Source organism: Corylus avellana, chromosome 11, assembly GCF_965113065.1.
Source record: "Corylus avellana chromosome 11, dhCorAvel1.hap1.2, whole genome shotgun sequence".
Classification (NCBI taxonomy): Eukaryota; Viridiplantae; Streptophyta; class Magnoliopsida; order Fagales; family Betulaceae; genus Corylus; species Corylus avellana.
This window is the reverse complement of record NC_142500.1, coordinates 5537364-5559571: the sequence shown is the minus strand read 5'-3', so window position 1 is coordinate 5559571 and position 22208 is coordinate 5537364. Positions and strand designations below refer to the sequence as shown.

Below are 22208 nucleotides of genomic sequence, written 5' to 3'. Positions count from 1 at the left end.
ATAATGGCATATTATCATTACCAACGACACAATCGCATCTAAACCTCATAAAGATGGCATCTTGTCTAAAACTCTTTCGGATGCTATAATGTTCAGATTTTATTTTCAGCCAAAACTTTCCCAGCCTTCTAGGATTAAAGGGCAAAATTTAAATAGGAAAAACCTGATTGCAAAGGAGAAAATTCTGTGTTTCAACATGCATGCTCTGTAACAACATTTAATCATGAGATCAAAATTAGGCGGCTGACAAAAGCAGCAACAGTGAGCCATTGGAGCTATTTACCTCCAGTGACAAGAGGGAAACTTTCATGCAGCAGCTTAATATTTCTTATTTTCCTTTGATTTTATAATAGGCGTATAAGCAGGATCCAAGGAAACCAAGTGATTGGCCGAGAACATTGAGCTGGAAGCAAATGTAACAGAAGTTCACATGAGAACATAAGATTAAGAATGGCAGTGTTAAAGACACTGCAGAAAAATAATATTGGTAGAAATGTATGCTCACTGGATCGAATGGAAGCCCACCAAATAGTAGCCAGCCAAGCCCAACTGTAAGAAGATCCTATAACAGCAGAATTAGGAGTCAAGACAAAAAGGATTGAGAAGAGCGGTGAAAAGGGCATATAAAAATATATATATATATATATATATATAGACAAAGAGAGAGAAAAATGCAATTTAGTAACGACACAGGAAAAAGTACTAGCCGCGCTATTACTCCAAAAGGACTAGTCAATTTTGAGCTTCCTTAAAATTCATTATAAAGCTCAGTTTCACCTAATAACTACGCAATGTGGGACTTAGCATGCACTCATGACTATCTTTATAAACCACCCACTCTATATGAGCTTCTTCTCATCTTTCTAATATGAGACTGATGTGTTACAGAAAATCAGTCTCTAAATTAGTAAGGGCTTAGTGAAAAAAAATAAAAAATAAAAAAAATTTCAGTTTGGATCCATATCCTAAAGTCCAAGGACTATTCTGACTAATGGCCTTAACAGAAATTCAGCCCTAAAGTCCCAATCAACTTTTTAAGAAGCAAATTGAGCCCACACGTGCAAGACAACATCAACAAAAATGCTTGTGATTTTACTTCGATGCATCTTGAAAGAAAGTTCGGGTAACCAAAATAGGGCTTAAAAGACACATCTGAATGCTATATGTTGGGCTAATATAAATAATTTGTTGGCTCAAAAGGTCCAAGTGACATAGTCAGGCTCATCCAGCCTGTGGCATATGGGACCCAAGACCCGGCAGGCACTTTATTGTAGGGGTATCAATGCGGGCGGTTTCTTGCTATAACCGCTAACCGCTTAACTGTATTAATCGCTAACCGCCTAATTGCTATAACCGCTTATCAGTTAGCGGTTAGAGGTTATTGAGTTTACTAACCGTAACCGCTAACCGATAACCGTATTTTTATATAATATATTTTTATAATTATAATTATAATAATATTTATACATATAACATAATCACTTGATCATTAAATCACAATTTTTTTTAAAAAATAATTAAATCATAATTTGAATATTAATATATTATCACTATAATTTATATGATTATATCACATGATCAATTGATCATTAAATCATTTGATTACATAATAACAAATTATACATATATAATATGACATAACTCATAAGGATACCAATTCATACTAATACAACAATTAAGTGTCTAGAGACTTAGTTCCAATGTATGTTATAAACTTATAAGTCTATATATGTTATAAATTATAATTATACATATATGCATATGAATAATATAAATGTATAAGATCATTACTTAATCATATGATTCAATGACAATTCAAATACTTTATTCAAATTAATCATATTATTAATGTATAATGATAATTGTGATTCATATAATATCAAATTAAATAATTGGCATTAGATTCAATAATGTGTTACTTATAACCACAATTGAAGTATTAATGTATTATCATTCTAATTTATATGATTATATAATAACAAATTATACATATACAATATGACATAAGTCATAAGTATAGTAATTCATACTAATACAACACTTAAGTACCTAGAGACTTAGTTCCAATGTATGTTATAAACTTATAAGTCTATATATGTTATAAATTATAATTATACATATATGCATATGAATAATATAAATGTATAATATCAATACTTAATCATATGATTCAATGACAATTCAAATACTTTATTCAAGTGAATCATATTATTAATGTAGAATGATAATGTGATTCGTATAATATCAAATTAAGTAATTGACATTGGATTAAACAATGTGTTACTTATAAACACAATTGAAGTATTAATGTATTATCACTATAATTGATATGATTATATCACATGATGAATTGATCATTAAATCATATGATTATACAATAACAAACAATACATATAATCATATATATCATATGTTTTATTTGAACTTCTTTTGTATGTTGTGTTGAACTTTTTTTATATGTTGTGTTGATTTTTATTTTATTTTATTTTTCTTATATGTTGTGTGTGTGTGTGTTTTTGTTTTTTTTTAAAAAAAAGTTAACTAGTTATGATTAAGTACAAGTAAATGTAAATTTGAGGTCAAATATTTTTTATTTTTCAATATGGGCTCTTTTTATAGCAATTGGGCCTAATAAGACACTAAAAATACAAAAAACAAATTAGGGTAAAAAATGCTACAGTAATTAAAAAAAAAAAAAAAAAAAAGCCCGAAAAGCAAAAAAAAAAAAAAACCCAATTTTGAAAAAGCGGTTAGCGGGCAGTTACCTATTTCACTAAGTACCGCTAACCGGCAGTTAGTGAAATCTACTAACTGCTAAGGCGGTTATAGTTAGCGGTTACTGGCAATAACCATTAACCATAATCGTATTGACACCCCTACTTCATTGACCTAGAGGATATGACTTGGAAAACAATAGTTAGATATATTCATGATACTAAGAAGCTTCACGTACGCTTGTTGGCAGGGTAATTAACATGGAATTGGAAACAGACATTACATACCTTCAAATTACCACAAATTGTCTGCGTGAGAGCTGAATTGAGAGTTGTATTCAAAAATACACAATAATTTATCAAGAAAGCCATAATACAAGAAAGAAGCATCACAGCCTGCAAAACATTACAATGGAGCAATTTTGGAATTAGACCGAACAAACCATTCAATAATGTGTAATGCTAGCTATGGGGTTCTCGAAAACTTCGTTCTAACACAACAGTTCTTTTAGAGTTTATTTGAGATTGCATTTGAAAAATAGAGTTTTAAGTCAAAAAGAGCTTTTGAGCAAAAGCTTCATTTTTAGTCTTTTGCCAAAAGTGCGTTTTGGCCATTTTTAAACTTTTTTAACCCTTAAAAGTGCTTTTAATTTTTTTTTATCAAACAAGTACTTTTTTTTTCAAACGAACTTTTTTAGTGTTAAAAACATTTTTAGGCCCCTTAAACACAATCTAAAACAGGCCCTTAGTGAATAACAAGCACCTGAAAGCCGGGAGAGAACAAATGAGGGAAATTCAGCGTCACTTGTAGGTCCCCTCTGATTGATGTCAAGAACAGCAGGATTGGCCCACATATTACTCCTACAAAAATCAAGCAACTAGACTTTCATACTTTGCTCCGATGAGAAATTAAATGGCGATAAAGACCATGCATGCAGGTTTGTCAGAACCCTTATCGATCTTACCATTGCACCACATAAGCCCAAAGGTATTCAGGCCACTGGATCTACCTGAAAATTTGAGGAGACAATATTGAATTAAATAAATTAAAAGAAAGTCCTAATAACACCATAATTGAGACATGAGAAGAATTAGAGAATCTATTACCAATACGAGCTATAGAAGCAAGATATATTGCTGTACAGATGTTTGAAATGAAAACAACAGTATAGGCATGGACATCAAATGACAAGTCCCGAGCTCCGGCAACAAAGGCACCCAGTATAATGATCCCCACACTGATGAAATCCTTGGATTTAATCAATTAAGAAATGTATAACAGTATAAGCAAGATGAATATTACATCATACATATATAATGTTATCATACATAAAATAACGACATAGGAATCTAGTCGTGCTTATGGAATACTATTTTAACATCATCACATAACACAAATACCACGCTTGTAGTACTATAAACTGAGATAACTTTATCTTAAAGGTAACTCACAATATTTGACATGGGAATTTACTGATATGCAAAATTTGCTAGCTTGAATTAGTTGGAATACAGTTTCTTTCTTAGTACATGAAAAAGATTATATTAATTCATTTGACAAAGTACCCTTGGTTACAAACACTTAAACCCATTTGCACTTTGATACCTATCTTGCTTTCATGTGCATGCCCAGTCAAAAGGTACTCAACACTTGAACCCATTGACACAATCATTGGAAGAAGGTAGTAACAATACAAGAGGGTTGCGTACCAGTTGATAACAGAAGGTGAATGCTTCTGCCCAGTTAAAAGATACTCAAAAATCATCGTAAAAGCCACAGTGGTCCGCCTGAGGGTGGTGTACATCGGAACATTTATACCCCGGACAGATTCCATTGAGACAAGCTTTTACCAAAATGCAGATAAATAGGCATTCTTTAGAAGATTATGTTTTCTACAGGGGAACAAATGTGAACTATTGTGTATCATCATATACATACCATGTAAAGCAAATACGATAATGCAAGAGGAAGAGTGTGAACCAATGTCTTAAACGGTACAAGGGTGGCTGGGTTATTAGTAATGCTCTGTGGTTCATCCGTTGTGAAAGAAATGATCTTCCAGCGTTTCATTGCATAGAGAAATGAAGATGAACATAGCGTCTAAAACAACCATGAAATAAAAACATGTCCCAATTAGTTGAGTGAAAAATCAGAAGAAACTTTTGACAGACAATTTCTCAACAAGCATCAATAGCGTCAGGCCAGCATGGATTAAATATTGAAATTTTAATTAACATGCATGTAGCACATGAAAGACATTGAAAATTAAAGAAGGAAGATGATTGTCAAACTTGAATTGGATTACCATTATAATTTTAAGGGAAAAATATAATTTAGTCCCCCAATGTTCAAAATGTAATAAAGAAGCCCACAAACTACTAGATAGTTACAATTTTGCCACTCTATTAGTCAACATCGTCAAATTTGATGAAAAATACAAAATGACATGGTTTTAGCAAGGTTAAATTATTAAAATACCCTTTTAGAAAAAAAAAAAAAAATCAATTTAAAAAAGCCTCCAAAACGATGTCGTTTTTTAGAAAAAAAAAATTAAAAAATTAATTAAAAATCAAATTAAAAAAATGTGGTTTAGGAGTGACTCGCAGGTGAATCCCAACAGTGATGGCGATACTGTTGGACGGTCTTCTCCGATGACCATTGCCTTTTCAAGTGCCGCAGTGTCTTCTCCGGTGACACTGTTGAAAATCCCAACAGCTATTTTCAATTTCGCATTTGAAGACCGCCTCTTCTTCTGATGTAGACCGAAGTGTATGGGACTTCATGAAGAAGACGGGAATGGATAAGTGTGTGAAGACGCCCCAGAAGATGGTGACACGATCCCAGACTCGCGCAGCAAAAGAAGTAGTCCCTGGAAGTGCGATCGATCGCACCCTGATTGCGATCGATCGCAGTTCCCCTGTGTTGGAGAATGGAGTTCCTGGAACTGCGACCGATGGCCCCTGTTTCAGCGATCGATCGCATAATTGAGCGCACCTAGCCTCTGGAAGTGCGATCGATCGCAAGTTACCTGCGATCGAGCGCACTCGGGGCGCCTATGTTACTTTTCCGCATTTATTTCGCTGTAAAACGACTTTCTTTCCTTATTTTGTTGGGATTAGGGTTTTGAAAGTCCCTATTCCGTATTCTAGTAGTATTAGGAGTATTGGAGGCTATAAATACATGCTTATAGCCTCTAGCAAACTCAGTTTATGATTATTATTTGGTTTTCTCAATAAGAATACTCAGAGTTGAGTTTCTTCATCACTTTTCCCTTAAATTTATAGATAGCATCTATTGATTTGAGAAGGTTTCTTTGATTCTTGTGATAGTCTCACAATCTTAGAAATATTTATCCCTTCTACTTGCTGTTTTCTTGTTCACTACTAACCTCCGCTGCATCAGTTGGTATCAGAGCCCAAGTTTCTTTCCATGGCACCAAACACAAGAGGAGGAAGGGGTAACCGCTATGCAAATTTGGAGAACGTGTATGAGCGTGAGGACTCAGTTCGTGGAGAACAAGCGGCAGCACAATGGCAACTTATGGAGGACACAATCGCAGAATTGAGGGCACAACTTGCAACCGCCAATACTCGGTTGGCCAATCCGGAGTTCCACCGTGAGCGTCGCCACCAACCCCCACCGCCTGGCTCGGATGGGGAAGACGAACAAGGTACGGAGAATGAAGCTGGAAACCCTTTTGCAGGGCACCGAGTACATGGCCATCAACCCCATGTACAAGCCTATGCCAATCGATGGGAGAGCGGTTTCAAACTCGATATTCCAGAGTTCCACGGGGGCCTTCAACCCGAAGAATTTTTGGATTGGATAGCAGCAGTTGGAGAAATTCTTGATTTCAAAGGGGTGCCCGAGGATCGACGAGTTTCTTTGGTCGCAACCAAATTCCGGGGAAGAGCAGCGGCATGGTGGCAACAATTGAAGCAAGCAAGGGAACGACAGGGCAAGAAGAAAATCAACAGTTGGGATAAATTGTTGAAGCATATGCGACCGGCCTTTTTACCATACAATTACACCCGAACCATGTATCAAAAGCTGCAAAATTTGAGCCAAGGTTCGAAGTCCGTGGATGAGTATACGGAAGAATTTTACAAGTACCTCACTCGCGTGGATCTAGCCGAAACAAACGACCAATTAGTGTCACGATACATTGGAGGTTTGCGCCAACAAATTCAGGATTCCCTAAACCTCTTTGATCCCCCTAACGTGTCCGAGGCCCATCAAAGAGCACTATTGCTGGAAAGGACGGCATCTAGAGGGTCCTTTGGAGGATTTGGTCGAGGGACTGGGGGCAGCACAAACCGATCAAGTGGGCCTTTCACGGCACGCAGCACCACTCCCGCCCCAAACCAAGGCCGTACCCCAACCACCATGGGGCCCCCGACTCGAGCTGCAACATCCAATGGGCCTAAATGTTTTAAGTGTGGAGAACCGGGCCACCGGATGGCGGATTGCCGCAAAGGAGAAAGATATGGTAAGGGGCTACTCATTGACTCGGGAGACACATTCGGAGAACCAAGAGAGGAGGATGAGCATGAAGCGGTGTTCGACGACTATGGTAGGGTGGATGAAGAATTTGTCACCGGGGATGACAGCCCTCTATTAATGCTTCGGAGGGTGTGTTTTACACCCCGGAAGGCGGAGAGCGACGATGGCCAACGCCATAATTTGTTTCAGACAACATGCACAATTGGGGGCAAAGGGTGCAAGCTTGTCATTGATGGGGGTAGTTGTGAGAACGTAGTAGCGGAGGAAGCGGTTCGGAAATTGGGCCTTGGGACCGAGACACACCCGGCACCGTACCGCTTGGAGTGGCTTAAGAAAGGAAACGAGGTAATAGTATCCAAACGTTGCCTTGTGAATTTTTCAATTGGCAATAAGTATAAAGATGAAACATGGTGTGATGTGGTGGCCATGGATGCATGCCATTTATTACTCGGACGGCCATGGCAATATGATCGGAGTGCTCATCATGACGGGAGGAAGAATACCTATAGTTTTTTTGTGGATAATGTCAAACTTACTCTCCTTCCAAACTCGAAAAAAGATTCCAAACCTTCTAAAGGGGCGGGTCAAACATTGCTAGCTAAGCATGAGTTCATTAAGGAGATGCTCGATTCGGATTGTGTGTATCTCTTATATGGCAAGGAGTGTGGCTCTACGGAGGTAGTTCCGACTGCGGTCACGGGTTTGTTAGACGAATTTTCCGATGTGTTCCCGGTAGAGTTACCCAAGGAGCTTCCACCCCTTCGTGACATTCAACACCAAATCGACTTGGTGCCCGGTTCTAGTCTTCCCAACCGCCCACATTACCGCATGAGTCCTAAGGAGCATGAAGAATTGAGGCGACAAGTGGAAGAACTTCTCGTCAAAGGGCATATTCGGGAGAGCTTAAGCCCATGTGCAGTCCCCGCCTTACTCACGCCTAAGAAGGATGGCACATGGAGGATGTGCGTAGATAGCCGAGCCATCAATAAAATCACCGTGAGGTACCGATTTCCTATCCCTCGTTTGGATGATTTATTGGATCAACTGAGTGGGGCAAGGGTTTTCACAAAACTGGATTTGAAGAGTGGGTACCACCAAATTCGGGTACGGGTTGGCGATGAATGGAAGACTGCGTTCAAAACGCGCGAAGGGCTCTATGAATGGTTGGTGATGCCATTTGGGTTGTCCAATGCTCCTAGCACCTTCATGAGGGTGATGAACCAAGCATTCCGCCCCTTCATCGGGAAGTTTGTAGTCGTCTACTTTGATGACATCCTCATCTATAGCTCCACCGCGGAGGAACACATTCGACATATACGGGAGGTCCTCGATGTGTTGCGCAGAGAAAAATTTTACGCGGCACCGGCTAAGTGTTCTTTCATGGCCGATTCGGTTCTTTTCCTTGGCTACGTGGTGTCCAAAGATGGGTTGGCGGTGGACGAGTCCAAGGTCGCAGCAGTTCGGGATTGGCCTCTCCCAACAACACTTCATGAGGTACGTAGCTTCCATGGGTTAGTATCTTTTTATCGGCGTTTTATTCAAAATTTTAGTACCATCTTGGCACCTCTTACGGAGTGTATGAAGGCGGGAAAATTTGTGTGGAGTGACGCTGCAACTACCGCCTTTGAGTTGATCAAGGTAAAATTGACTACAGCCCCATTACTAGTCCTTCCGGACTTTGACTTACCCTTTGAGTTACATTGTGATGCCTCAAAGATCGGCATTGGGGCGGTACTCAGCCAAAAGAGCCAGCCTGTGGCTTATTTCAGTGAGAAATTGAAGAATGCACAACTTAATTATAGCACATATGATATTGAGTTTTATGCATTGGTGCAAGCACTGAAACATTGGAGCTCATACCTTGCCTACAATGACTTCATCTTGTATTCAGACCATGAGGCCCTCAAACACCTCCATAGTCAAGATAAGTTATCATCCCGACATGCTAAATGGGCTGCCTTTGTCCAACAATTCTCATTTACAATCAAGCACAAGTCGGGAACCTTGAACAAAGTGGCCGATGCCCTCAGCCGGAAATCATCTCTGTTGACCACCATGAGTTCGGAGGTACTAGGCTTTGACTTATTGAAAGATTCTTTGTCTATTGATCCGTTTTTTGGTCCCATTGTTAGAGAGGTCTCGTCGGGGGTCAGAGACGACTTTGGTTTGTACAATGGGTTCCTTTTCAAAGGTACTCAACTGTGCATTCCTGAGGGCAGCCTGCGCTTGAAGATTATCCAAGAACGCCACAATGAGGGGCACATGGGGCGGGATAAAACACTACAACTGGTGGCGGACCAGTTCTATTGGCCGAGCATGAGGAAAGAGGTGGAACGATTGGTGAAAAATTGCCGAATTTGTCACGTGTCCAAGGGGTCGGCTACCAATGCTGGCTTGTATATGCCCCTTCCCATTCCAGAGGGGCCGTGGACCAATGTGAGCATGGACTTCGTGCTGGGCTTACCAAAGACCCAAAGAGGTAACGACTCTATCTTTGTGGTTGTTGATCGATTCTCTAAAATGGTGCATTTCATTGCTTGTAAGAAAACAGCCGATGCGGTACATGTGGCACAATTGTATTTTCGAGAGGTCTACCGCCTACATGGGCTACCATTGTCCATTGTTTCTGACCGAGACACACGGTTCCTTAGCCACTTTTGGCGATGTTTGTGGCACTTGTCTCGTACTAAGCTTGACTTTAGCAGCGCCTACCATCCACAGACGGATGGGCAAACAGAGGTCGTCAACCGCTCACTAGGAGCCTTACTTCGGAGCTTGGTAGGGGAGCACCTCAAGTCGTGGGACCAGAAATTGTTCCAAGCCGAGTTCGCCTACAACCGTTCCACTAACCGGAGTACCGGCCTTAGCCCATTCACAATCATTTATGGGAGTAATCCTCGTGCCCCATTGGATTTGGCGCCTATTCCGGATTTGAAGCGACCTCATGGTAAGGCCGAAGATTTAGTAGCCCAGATCATCGAAGGTCACCAGTTCACCACTCAAAATTTACAAGCCTCCACAGCAAAGTATAAGGCGGATGCGGATAGGAAGCGCCGGGCTGTCGAATTTGAGGAGGGAGATTTCGTGTGGGCCGTGTTAACTAAAGATAGGTTTCCGGTGGGAGAATACAACAAGTTGGCGGCTCGCAAGATTGGTCCAGTCGAGGTTGTCGAGAAAATCAATTCAAATGCTTATCGCTTGAAGTTGCCTAGCCATATTAAGACGTCTGATGTCTTTAATGTCAAACACCTTGTCCCGTTCACTGAAGATTCTTCGGACGAGGATGCAAATTCGAGGGCGAATTCTCTCCAACTTGGGGAGGATGATGTAGACCGAAGTGTATGGGACTTCATGAAGAAGACGGGAATGGATAAGTGTGTGAAGACGCCCCAGAAGATGGTGACACGATCCCAGACTCGCGCAGCAAAAGAAGTAGTCCCTGGAAGTGCGATCGATCGCACCCTGATTGCGATCGATCGCAGTTCCCCTGTGTTGGAGAATGGAGTTCCTGGAACTGCGACCGATGGCCCCTGTTTCAGCGATCGATCGCATAATTGAGCGCACCTAGCCTCTGGAAGTGCGATCGATCGCAAGTTACCTGCGATCGAGCGCACTCGGGGCGCCTATGTTACTTTTCCGCATTTATTTCGCTGTAAAACGACTTTCTTTCCTTATTTTGTTGGGATTAGGGTTTTGAAAGTCCCTATTCCGTATTCTAGTAGTATTAGGAGTATTGGAGGCTATAAATACATGCTTATAGCCTCTAGCAAACTCAGTTTATGATTATTATTTGGTTTTCTCAATAAGAATACTCAGAGTTGAGTTTCTTCATCACTTTTCCCTTAAATTTATAGATAGCATCTATTGATTTGAGAAGGTTTCTTTGATTCTTGTGATAGTCTCACAATCTTAGAAATATTTATCCCTTCTACTTGCTGTTTTCTTGTTCACTACTAACCTCCGCTGCATCATCTTCTTTTCTTCTTTACCTCTCTCACTATCTCTCATATCGGAATCAGATGAGCAAAAATGGGGGATGCGAGCCATCTGGAGAAGATGGGCAGACTACTCAAGTGCCCCATTTGGTACTTTTCATCTCTCACTCCCTCTCAATCCCCATAGCTTCATTGTCTTTTTTTTGCAAAAAAAAAAAATTAAGAGAGAGAAAATTCATTTTTATGTCAAAGATTTTCTCAGCAACCAAACAGAGTTGTTGATGGGTGTCTTAACAACTAGGTTTGACTCTATATTCTGATCTTTGACGGTTTAAAACCAAATCCAATCTGAAATGACACATCTAGTTTTCTCATGCAATTCGTTAGTATGATTTATATGTATTACTTCGGATTTTGCTTGAAATTTCTAACATTTGGGTTTGGGAATACCTCTTTTGGGGGTCAATGGGCTGAATTATATTATTATTATTTATTTTTTTCTCAAAGCGACGTGGTTTTGGATGCATTTTTTAAATTGATTTTTATTTCAAAAGGGCATTTTAGTAACTTAACCTTACCAAAACTATGTCGTATTGAATTTTCAATTCTATTTGACGGTAATGACTAATATGGTGACCAAATTGTAACTAGTTAGTAGTTTGTGAAGCTAAATTGAAAATGGCTGACAATTTGAGGGGCTAAATTATATTTTTCTCTAATTTTAAATAAGTGCTAATTATTGCAGTAGAATTGAAGAATATTGTTAGCACAGGCAACTAAATAGTCACAATTCAAATTATATAGAAGAGCAAATGAGAACAACTTAGTAAATGAACTACCTGAAAAAGTGTGATGACATTTGCACATGGGAAATTGTAAGAAGAAAGGACTGCTTTGTTGAACATTACCAAGAGAACTGCAGGATGGAGTAAAAAGCATGATCATAGTTATTATAAGGGAACATGGCTGCATGCCTTCAGAAAACCTATTAACCAGTACATGGTAAAGTTGGTAGCAAAAACCTAACATGGAACGATTCAGACCAGATCTTATTGTAAGATAGTAGTCACTTAAAAAGGATTAACGGAAACCCCATACATTATAGCCAAGTATAAACAGATAAGAATGAGCTTTATTGTAATTAGGTGAACTTAATTGCAGTAATTTCTTTCCACCCTTCTTTTCTATCTTTATTAATATAAAAACCCTTACTACTTACAGATGGAATAATCTTGAGTAGATACATGTATATATATGTGTACATTTTGGATATATACTCGGACACACACACATACACATATATGTATTTATAAAGATAACGTTGTCAACTAAAAGTTATTAATTGTCCCTTTTTCCTATTCCGATAGAAGTGGCTAATAGACTGAAAAATACTTCAGGGGGACTTTCTTTGGGGGGTAAATAGGTGACGAGTTTAAGTTTCATCCAATGAAGTGGTCAAAAATATGTACTCCGATAATTTCAAAGGGTTTGGGGGTGAAAATTTTGATTCAATTTAACCGAAATGAAAACGTTCATTAAAATATTTTCTTTACAAAATGTGCATGATTGGGAGATGGAAGTGGTCTCTATTTTCTTTGAGTTGTTGTATTCTCAAACAGTTAGGCAAGGGGGGGGGGGGGGGGGGATAAAATTTGCTAAAAGGAAGTCATTTGAAGTGACGTCTTAGTATCATGTGTTATCTACTCCAGTAAGTTCTATTTTTCCTTAGAAGAGCATTTGGAAAGTTAAGACCCCCTCAAGGGTGACCTTCTTTGTGTGGACAACGGCATTAAGAAAAATCTTAAGTTTGGATAATTTACAAAAAATGGATATTATGTGATTGAATGGTGTTCTGTGTTTTAGCAAGTTTTTTCCCTCCAGGGGTTTAAGGCAAGGAGACCCCCTATCTCCTTTTCTCTTTATTCTTGGCTTTGAAATCCTATCGAGGCTTTTATTAAGGGAAGAAAATTTGGGTGCTCTCTATGGTATTAAAATTGCTAAAATGTGTCCTCCCATTTCTCATCTATTTTTTGCAGATGATGTCATGATTTTTTTCCAAGGCTAATATGGCTGAAGTTAATGTTATTCTCAAATGCCCTTCTTCGTATTCCCTCTGGTCTGGGCAGTGTATTAATCAAGCCAAGTCTGCAATTTTCTTCAGCAAGAATTGTAAGCCTGCTGTTAAGGCTTCTGTTAATAGTGTTCTCAAGTTGCCCCCTATTCCAGCTCGTGCCAAGTATTTGGGGATCCCTTTGTTTATTCTCAGAAATAAGAAAGATTCTTTTTCTAAGCTCAAGAATAGGATTTTGGCCAAGGTGATGGGCTGGAAAGCGAGGCTCTTATCTCAGGCTGCAAGAACCACTCTTTTGAAATCTGTGTTTAATGCCATTCCTACTTATTTTATGTCTCTCTTTCTTATTCCTAAGTCTCTTTGCTCAGAGATTGATTCGGTTTTGAGAAAATTCTGGTGGGGCTTCCCTCAAGAAAAAAGGCACAACCTCTCTTTTCTCTCTTGGGATAGCATCTGCCAGCCAAAGAGTTTGGGTGGGCTAGGTATTAGCTCAATGGAATTTCTAAATAACTCTTTGTTGGCTTGGCTTGGCTTGGCTGGAAGTTGACTTCAAATGAACCTCTTCTTTGGGTTGAGGCCCTTAAGTATTTGCAGCATGGTTTTTCTTTTTTGGAGGCTCCTTATAATCCTGTTTCTTCTTGGATTTGGAAAGGGTTGCTGAAGAATAGGAAGATGGTGGAGAAGGGAGCTTGTGGGTCTATCTCTACTGGCATGAATATCCCTAGTTGGAGTTCTCCTTGGATTCCTTCTCAACCAAATTTTAAGCCTAGCCCGAATGCTCTTCTTACGAAGCTCCCTGATTTTTTTTATGGCTGATCTTCTGCTCTCTGGTGTGCGTTCTTGGAATGTGGATCTTTTGAGAGATCTTTTCTCTCCCTCCACGGTTTCAAACATTCTCAGCATTCATATCCCTCAGGTTAGTTCAGTAGATAAATGGTCTTGGGCGCCCTCTCCTTCCGGTCTTTTCTCTATGAAGTCTGCCCATGAAGCCTTTTTGTCTTCAGCTAGCAGATCTTCCCCTCTCTCTCCGGCAAATTGGCAGGCTCTTTGGGGCCTTAAGCTTCAAGCTCGTTTGAAGCACCTTCTTTGGAAGATTGCTTGGGATTTGCTTCCTTCTAAGGCTAATATTGGTAGGTTTGTTGTCTCTAATGATTCTAATGTGTGGGTGTGCCCTTTTTGTAAAGGTCCTCTTGAGACCCTGACTCATATTTTCTTGGAGTGTTATCTGCTCGTGCTCTTTGTAGTAGCTCTTCTTGGCCAAACGTGATATCCTCATACTCATCCAGACCTATTCATGAGTGGATTCTTGTTGTTGTTTATCCAGCTGAAAAGTTGGCTATTCCTTTTTCAGATGTTCGTCATTTTCAATTTTTTGCTGCTCTCACTTTGGATCTAATTTGGTTGTCCAGGAATAAATTGATTCATGAGGCTTCCCATCCAGATCCGGTTAAGGTTACTCAGCAGCTTCATTCTAGTTTGGGCATCCACCTCTTGGCCTGGAAGCATGCTTCTCTCCCCTCCTTATGGATTCCTCCTCTTGTGGGTTGTATCAAGGGGAATTTTGATGTTGCCATTAAAGGCAATTTTGCAGTTGCCGCAACTATTCTTAGTGACTCTTCTGGGGAGATTTTTGCTGCTCCTACCTTGAAGCTCCATTCCTCTGATGTCCTGTTAGGAGAAGCCATGGCTGCTCTTCTTGCTACTTGATTGGCTCAGTCTTCTAGCTTGGATGTTTTCTCTCTTGAAGGGGATGCTCTTTTGGTGATTTTAGCAGTGAATCAGCCTGCTCTTTTTTCTTCTTAGCATTTTATTTCTATAATTTCTGACATTTGTGTTGATCTTACTCTCTTTCGAAGCTGGGATGCTTTGAAAGTGTCCAGATGTACCAACTTTCGTGCACATGCGTTAGCTAAATGGGCCGCTACCCATCTTGTTTTTGATAGCATTCTCTTAGGTTCCCCTATTCTCTCTTCCATTCGGATCCAGAGTGGGAAGGACCCTCCCTTGTAATTCTGTTTTCCCCCTTTTAATTAGAAAAAAAAAAAATAGTGTTTTGTGTGTAAGAAAGTGAGTAGTCATCACCTCCTTCTTCATTGTGTGGTTACACGAGAATTATGGAGTTCGCTTTTTCAATTTGTTTGATGTTGCATGAGTTATGTCTCGAAGGGTGAGAGAATTGTTGGTGAATTGGAGAGGACAAATGGGACAATATACTGCTTTGGAAATATGAAAGCTGGCTCATTTGTGTTTAATGTGGTGTACTTGGAGAGAGCAAAATGCAAAGAGCTTTGAAAATCGTAAGACTACAATGTTAGAGTTGAAGAAAATGTTGCTCTAATTCTAGCATTCAATACTTTGCCTGTTTCTAATTTCTCTAATTTTTTGGAGTTTTGTTCTTCTTTTTCTATAAATAAGGGATTCTCTTGTATATTGCACCCCTATGCACTTTTAGGGAATTTGAATTACTTACCAAAACAAATATCCAATCTGCAACCAAGAGACACCAAAGCTATTATTGACGTTACTCTTTGTTTATTGCTCCAAGATATTTGTTTTTGACGTTATGTTGAGTAGTTAATTGAATTTGACGTTATCTCTTTGTAACAGTTGTTGTAGGATTCAATATCTCTTTGTAACGTAGAAGTCATTATCTCTTTGTAACGTGTACATTTAATTAGTATGTCATTATCTCTTTGTAACAGTCGTAGGATTCAATTTTATTTAAGCTAATGAAAGCCCAATCAGATGGGAATGTGAGGAAATTATTTTCATCCATGTGTTAACTTTAACATGGTATCAGAGCATTAGGCAATGATTTTTTTTTTAGACATTTTTTTTCCTCAACTATTCGTATGTTTTTTGCTCATTCTACAATGGCTGAAGCACAACTTAAAGTAGTTTCTTCCTCTGAGAGCAGTGATTCACAGGGATCAATCAATGATCCTCATTATGTTCATCACTCGGATACTCCAACCATGGTGCTTGTTAAACCTCTTCTATCTGGCGATAATTATGGCACATGGATTTGTGCTATCGCTATGGCTTTGCGTGCCAAAAACAAATTGGGTTTTGTAGTTGGCACCTTGATTAAGCCAGATTCACCTACTGATCTTCCTCAATGGGAGAGATGTAATGATCTTGTCTGTTCATGGATTCTCAACTCTGTTTCGAGTTAGATTCGTAGCAGTATTTTATATGCTGAGATTGCAAGGGAGATTTGGTTGGATCTTTCGGAGCGATTCTCTCAATCCAATGCACCACAAATTTATCAGTTGAAGCAGTCAATTTCTTCTCTCAAACAAGAGAACAATATGTCTGTTTCTACATATTTTACAAAGCTCAAGTCACTATGGAATGAGCTCAAATCTCTTGTAAGTATCCAACCATGCACATGTGGACATGGGAGAACTACTGTAGAAAAATTTCAACAAGATAGGGCGGTGGAATTTTTACAAGGCCTTCATGAACGATATGCTGCACTTCGTAGCCAAATATTTCTCATGGAACCTTTTCCTAGCACAACCAAAATTTATTCACTCGTTCGTCAAGAAGAAAAACAACAAAAGATACATTCTTCATTATCCTCAACTCCAGATGCTGCAACTTTTACCACCAAGCCCACAAATCGTGGTGGCCAACTCAACCGTAAGCCATGCTACCATTGTGATCATTGTGGCCGTGACGGTCACACTAAAGATCGCTATTTCAAGCTTGTTGGGTATCCTCCAAAGAAGACCGAGGCTCCTGCTAAGACCACTAAAGCTGAAGATTGTGCCATGGTGTCACCACCACCCATCACCCAAGAGCAATACAACAAATTACTTGCTATGCTCTCTTCAGGTAGCATCAATTCTAGTGTTTCTCTAGCAGGTATAGCACTTATTGCTCACTCTGCTTCGATGTGGATTATTGATACAGGAGCTACTAACCACATGTGCTACTCATTATCTTTGTTTTCCTCTTATAAAGCCTGTCCAACTCCATCTTTTGTTCAACTTCCTGATGGGTTGAATGTACCTATTACACATATTGGAACTATTAATCTTTCATCCACCATTAAACTTGAGAATGTTTTCTTCATCCCATCATTCAAATTTATCCTCTTATCTGTTAGTCAACTAGCAAAAACTAATAATTGCTTAGTGACTTTCTCTTTTACTCAATGTTTTTTTCAGGACCTGTCAACGAAGAGGACGATTGGGCAGGGTAATGTTCATGAGGGGCTATACTATTTTCAGGCTGCTTCGGCAATGGTAGTTACTAAAATCTCTTCCATTGATTTATGGCATTGGCGACTTGGACACATGTCTTATCGTACTTTGCATAATTTAGCTAAGGATATTCCTTTCATTTCTTGTTCAAATAATTCTGCTTGTAAAATTTGTCCTCAAGCCAAACAAGCACGTTTGCCATTTTCTTCTAGTTCTATTACTACTAATAGACCTTTCGCTTTAATTCATTGTGATATTTGGGGAAATTTTTCCCAACAATCTTTAAATGGTTCTCGTTATTTCTTAACCATTGTTGATGATTTTAGTCGATGTACTTGGGTTTATTTGATGCATGTCAAGTCTGAGACTAAAACTATTTTGCAATTATTCTTTTCCATGATTAAGACTCAATTCAATTCTTGCATACAACAAGTTAGATCGGACAATGGTTCTGAATTTCTTTCCAATGATATGCAAAAATATTTTTCAGAACGTGACATAATCCATCAACGAAGTTATGTCGGGACTCCGCAACAAAATGGTGTTGTTGAACGTAAGCATCGACACCTTCTTGAGGTTGCTCGAGCTCTTCGTTTTCAAGCACACTTACCCTTACAATTTTGGGGTGGGTGCGTTCTCACTGCCACATATTTGATCAATAAAATGCCATCTTCTCTTTTATCTGGAAAATCTCCACATGAAATTCTATTCCACTCAAAACCAAATTATTCTCATTTGTGTGTTTTTGGGAGTTTATGTTTTGCTCACAATCATAGCATTAAACATAAATTTGACCAACGAGGTAAACCTGGCATTTTTATTGGCTACCCTTATGCTCAAAAAGGTTACAAAATTTTTGATATAGCCACTAAAACCATTTTTACTTCTCAAGATGTCATATTTCATGAAGGAATTTTTCCATTTCGTGATTTATCTAAATTTACAACCTCATCTTCAGATGTTACTCCTTTACCTTTAAGTGATGATCCTAGTTTTGATTTTCCTATTGCTAAACATGATGCAATCACCTCTCTTATTGAACAGTTGGATTTAGAACCACCTAGTGTGGAGCAAAATCCTATCACTCCTCCTACTAGTCTGCAAATTAATCGGCCTAGTCACATTTGGCGTCCACCTTCTTACTTGGCTGATTATCAATGCTCCATTGCTACTCATGACGAGCTACCTTTTCCATCTGACTCTAAGTTGAAAGGTACACCTTACCCGCTCCATCAATATATTTCTCTTTCTAATTTTTCACTTGCACACAAAGGGTTTCTTTCTACTATTTGTTCAACAAATGAGCCTAGAACCTTTTCTCAAGCAATGAAATCACCATTATGGCGGGAAGCTATGGAAAAAGAAATTGAAGCTCTTGAAAAAAATGATACTTGGAGCCTTATTTCTCTTCCACCCAACAAGAAACTCATAGGATGTAAATGGGTGTACAAGATTAAATACCAATCAGATGGAACAATTGAGCGTTATAAGGCCCGTTTGGTAGCCAAAGGTTTCACTCAAATTGAAGGATTAGATTACCATGAGACTTTTGCACCGGTTGCAAAATTGGTAACCGTTCGAACCTTGCTTTCTATTGCATCCATCAAGCAATGGTCTCTACATCAACTTGACGTTAATAATGCCTTTTTACAAGGTGATCTTAATGAAGAGGTATATATGGTACTTTCACCTGGTTTTTGCCGAAAGGGGGAGACACAAATTTGTAAATTGAACAAATCTATCTATGGGTTGAAGCAATCGTTATCTCTTTGTAACAATTGTTGTAGGATTCAATATCTCTTTGTAACGTAGAAGTCATTATCTCTTTGTAACGTATACATTTAATTAGTAAGTCACTATCTCTTTGTAATAGCCCTAGGATTCAATTTTATTTAAGCTAATGAAAGCCCAATCAGATGGGAATGTGAGGAAATTATTTTCATCTATGTGTCAACTTTAACAGCTATTGACAATAATAAATATCAAGATAGCTGTTTCATTGATCCATATATGTCAGTGTCGTAGTAAAAGTTACAGTTCACGTATTGTCAGTGTCACCCTTGTTCTAAAAACTTCAAAAAAAACATCTTTTGATACTAGGGTGCATGTGTGACTCAGTCAGAGCATGTACAAAAGAAAAGAAAATGTCTTCTCTTTTTTTTTCGAGTATCGTCTGCCCTTCTTCAATTTCATACTGTCAATCGAATAACAATTACCACAGTCTCAACATTGTATATACTCTTAGGCTTTTAGTTTAATCCATAACCGGTGTCAAAAAAAAAAAAAAAAAAAAAAAAAAAAAAAAAAAAAACATATTACAAGAAGAAGAAAAATGCTAACAAATTTGTGTCCTCAATTGCATCAATATATATACTAGATATATTATCTTATTTCCTATTAATGCCTTCATTTTTCTCCTCAAAACCTTTCCTGAGGAAATATAACCAGCTCAATACTAGTGCTCTTAGGTTTGTCTCAGAGTCTTTGCTTACTCATTTTTTCGGATTTGACTTCTATGCCGTAGTGAAAGCTGGGGTAATTCAAAATTGCACCGTGCTCTTGGTTTGTCTCTGAGTCTTTGCTTACTCATTCTTGGTGCAATTTTGAACTACAGCAGAAAGGAATTAATGGAGGGTAATGGGTGGGCCCCACCACTCAATAAAATATAATAAATAAATTATTAAAAATTAAAAATTATAAACAAATTAATAATTAAAAAACTAAAAATATTAAAAAATTAAAGCCAAAAAAATAAAGAAAAAAGAAAACCAAGGATGCTTCAGTCACCTCCGAAGCAAAATGGCTGATTTGAAAGTGACCAAACCACCTCCTCATGTCGATTGGAGTGGCCGGCCGGTCACCCCAACAAGGCCAAAAGAAAAATTTTAAAAAAATAATAATTTGATTTTTGAGGGTGATCTATGGCCGGTATGGGGTAGCAAAGCCGCCCCCAGGCCCTTTGATTTGTGAGAATATGCAGCAAAAAATGGGGACCCAGAAAGATGGAAGTGCAAAAGGTGACGTGGAAGGCAGTTATTAGGGTCGTAGAGTTGTATCTGTTGCATCATATAATCGATGATGCGGACAAAGAACTCTCCAGAGGAAGGAAGTTTTAGAACCGTTATACTTCTGACCGTTGCAGCTCAGGTTGAAATCAGGATAACCGCAGTTTTGGCCTTCTTGTCGGAAGGGAAATCGAGCAGGGATGCTTTTGCGGCCGCACATGGAGATTTGAAAAGGCTCTGTAACTCGTGGATAGAAGGAAGAGGAGAAGAAAGGAGAACTTTCAAGATGCTCATGATTTTGAAAGCTTTTTGTTTTTATTTTTTAATATTTTTAGTTTTTGAAGTATTGATTTGTTTATAATTTTTATTTGTTAATAATTTATTTATTATATTTTATTGAGTAGTGGGGCCACCCATTACCCATCCATTGATTCCTTCCTGCAGTAGTTCAAAACTGCACATAAGCGGTAGTGCAAGAAGCCGAATCCCATCCAAAGTTCCACCGTTTCATTCATCACTCTAGTTTGTTTTTCAAATTAAGAAACTGGGGTCCATTTCCTCTCCTAGCCTCTCAGAATAAACTCCAAAACATTACAATTAACTTGTAGCTTCTACTTTCCCTACATTTTCTCACCAATCAAACAGAGCAGAAACGATTCACGTTGGAAATATCTTCCAAAAAAAAAATCATGCATGAAGGAAAAAAAAAAAATGGAATTAAGAGTGGGGGAAGAAAAACCTGCAGACGCCATGTAAGAGATGGCAGCGTAGGCTCCTTTTCTGGTAAGGGCTGAGCCTTTCTTGTAGCTCTCGTCGCTCTTTGAGGGTTCGGAAACCGGGAGTTTTTGATTCTTCTCTGAAGCCATGGCCAAGGCGCGAAGCAACTGTGTCTATGATAAACAAAAAAAATATAAAATAAAATAAAACAGTCTACAGTGAAGACTACGATTTGATTGGCGAGACGTTGCTTTTCGCATTTTTATAGTGCACGTCCTCTTTCTCGCATTCGCATGCATGAATCCCACTTGTATGACACAAGTGGAACTTGAAAGCATTATAGGTGTGAAAATAATGGCTTGGAGTGGCACTACGAGGAATGTCCAACTGGGGGAGGCAATTCATGATGGCGTATCTGATTTAGATTTCAATGAGTTAATACAAAATCTGATTTCTTTTATTTAAGGGAAAAAGTTTTTTAATTTTGACGCGGCCTATTTAAATAGGAAATTGACAAGTTACAACTCGGGCACCGACACTAAAGAGGATTCAGATCTTCTCCGATTAATGGCTAAAATGGTCATAAGAAAAAGGAAAATGCTACAATGTAATCGAAGAGTAATATTAGGTGTCGTCTTTTTATTTTTTTTTAATTTTCTTAAAGTTGATATAACTTTCAAAATTACCATTAGATCAAAATTTAAGTATAATTCATATAAAATTTAATTGTAATTTTAAAGCCCTCATCAACTTTAAAAAAATTTTAAAAAAATAAAAAAATGATACCTAACATTACTCGTCTTATATGACATCATTTCTCGGATTAAGATCCTAGCAATGTCGAGCAAGTTGCCAGGCTAGTAATAGCCGCAATCTGAACCATCCGTTACAGTAAATGGCCCAAAACAAGCCACACATTTTGGCCATGTCATCGATCCGCGTCAGGCTTAGAAATTGATACCCAGACTAACACAACATTCCAACGAACCAGCCACCACTTTCCAATCTTCTCAGTTCCACGGTAACGGCACAACAATGGAGATGGATTTGG

General features: G+C 38.6%; 1 protein-coding gene across 1 annotated transcript; it reads right to left on the bottom strand.

Annotated features, from left to right (window-relative positions):
* Nucleotides 1-186: 186 nt before the first annotated feature.
* Nucleotides 187-21316, bottom strand: LOC132166551 (UDP-N-acetylglucosamine transporter UGNT1-like). The gene is made up of 10 exons (XM_059577388.2): nt 21180-21316; nt 11993-12069; nt 4654-4815; nt 4425-4558; nt 3822-3952; nt 3680-3724; nt 3478-3575; nt 3003-3110; nt 506-562; nt 187-403 (listed from the first exon to the last, which is right to left on the bottom strand). Exons 1-10 carry the CDS (start codon nt 21304-21306, stop codon nt 329-331), a joined length of 1014 nt encoding a protein of 337 aa, XP_059433371.1. The 5' UTR covers nt 21307-21316; the 3' UTR covers nt 187-328.
* Between the last annotated feature and the right edge of the window lie 892 nt (nt 21317-22208).

Coding starts and splice junctions, on each gene's coding strand:
- LOC132166551 (XM_059577388.2), bottom strand. CDS start 21,306: ATGGCTTCAGAGAAGAATCAAAAACTCCCGGTTTCCGAACCCTCAAAG. Junction 12,070..21,179: donor CTCTTACATGGCGTCTGCAG/GTTTTTCTTCCC, acceptor TCCATCCTGCAG/TTCTCTTGGTAATGTTCAAC. Junction 3,953..4,424: donor TCACCTTCTGTTATCAACTG/GTACGCAACCCT, acceptor GGATTTCATCAG/TGTGGGGATCATTATACTGG.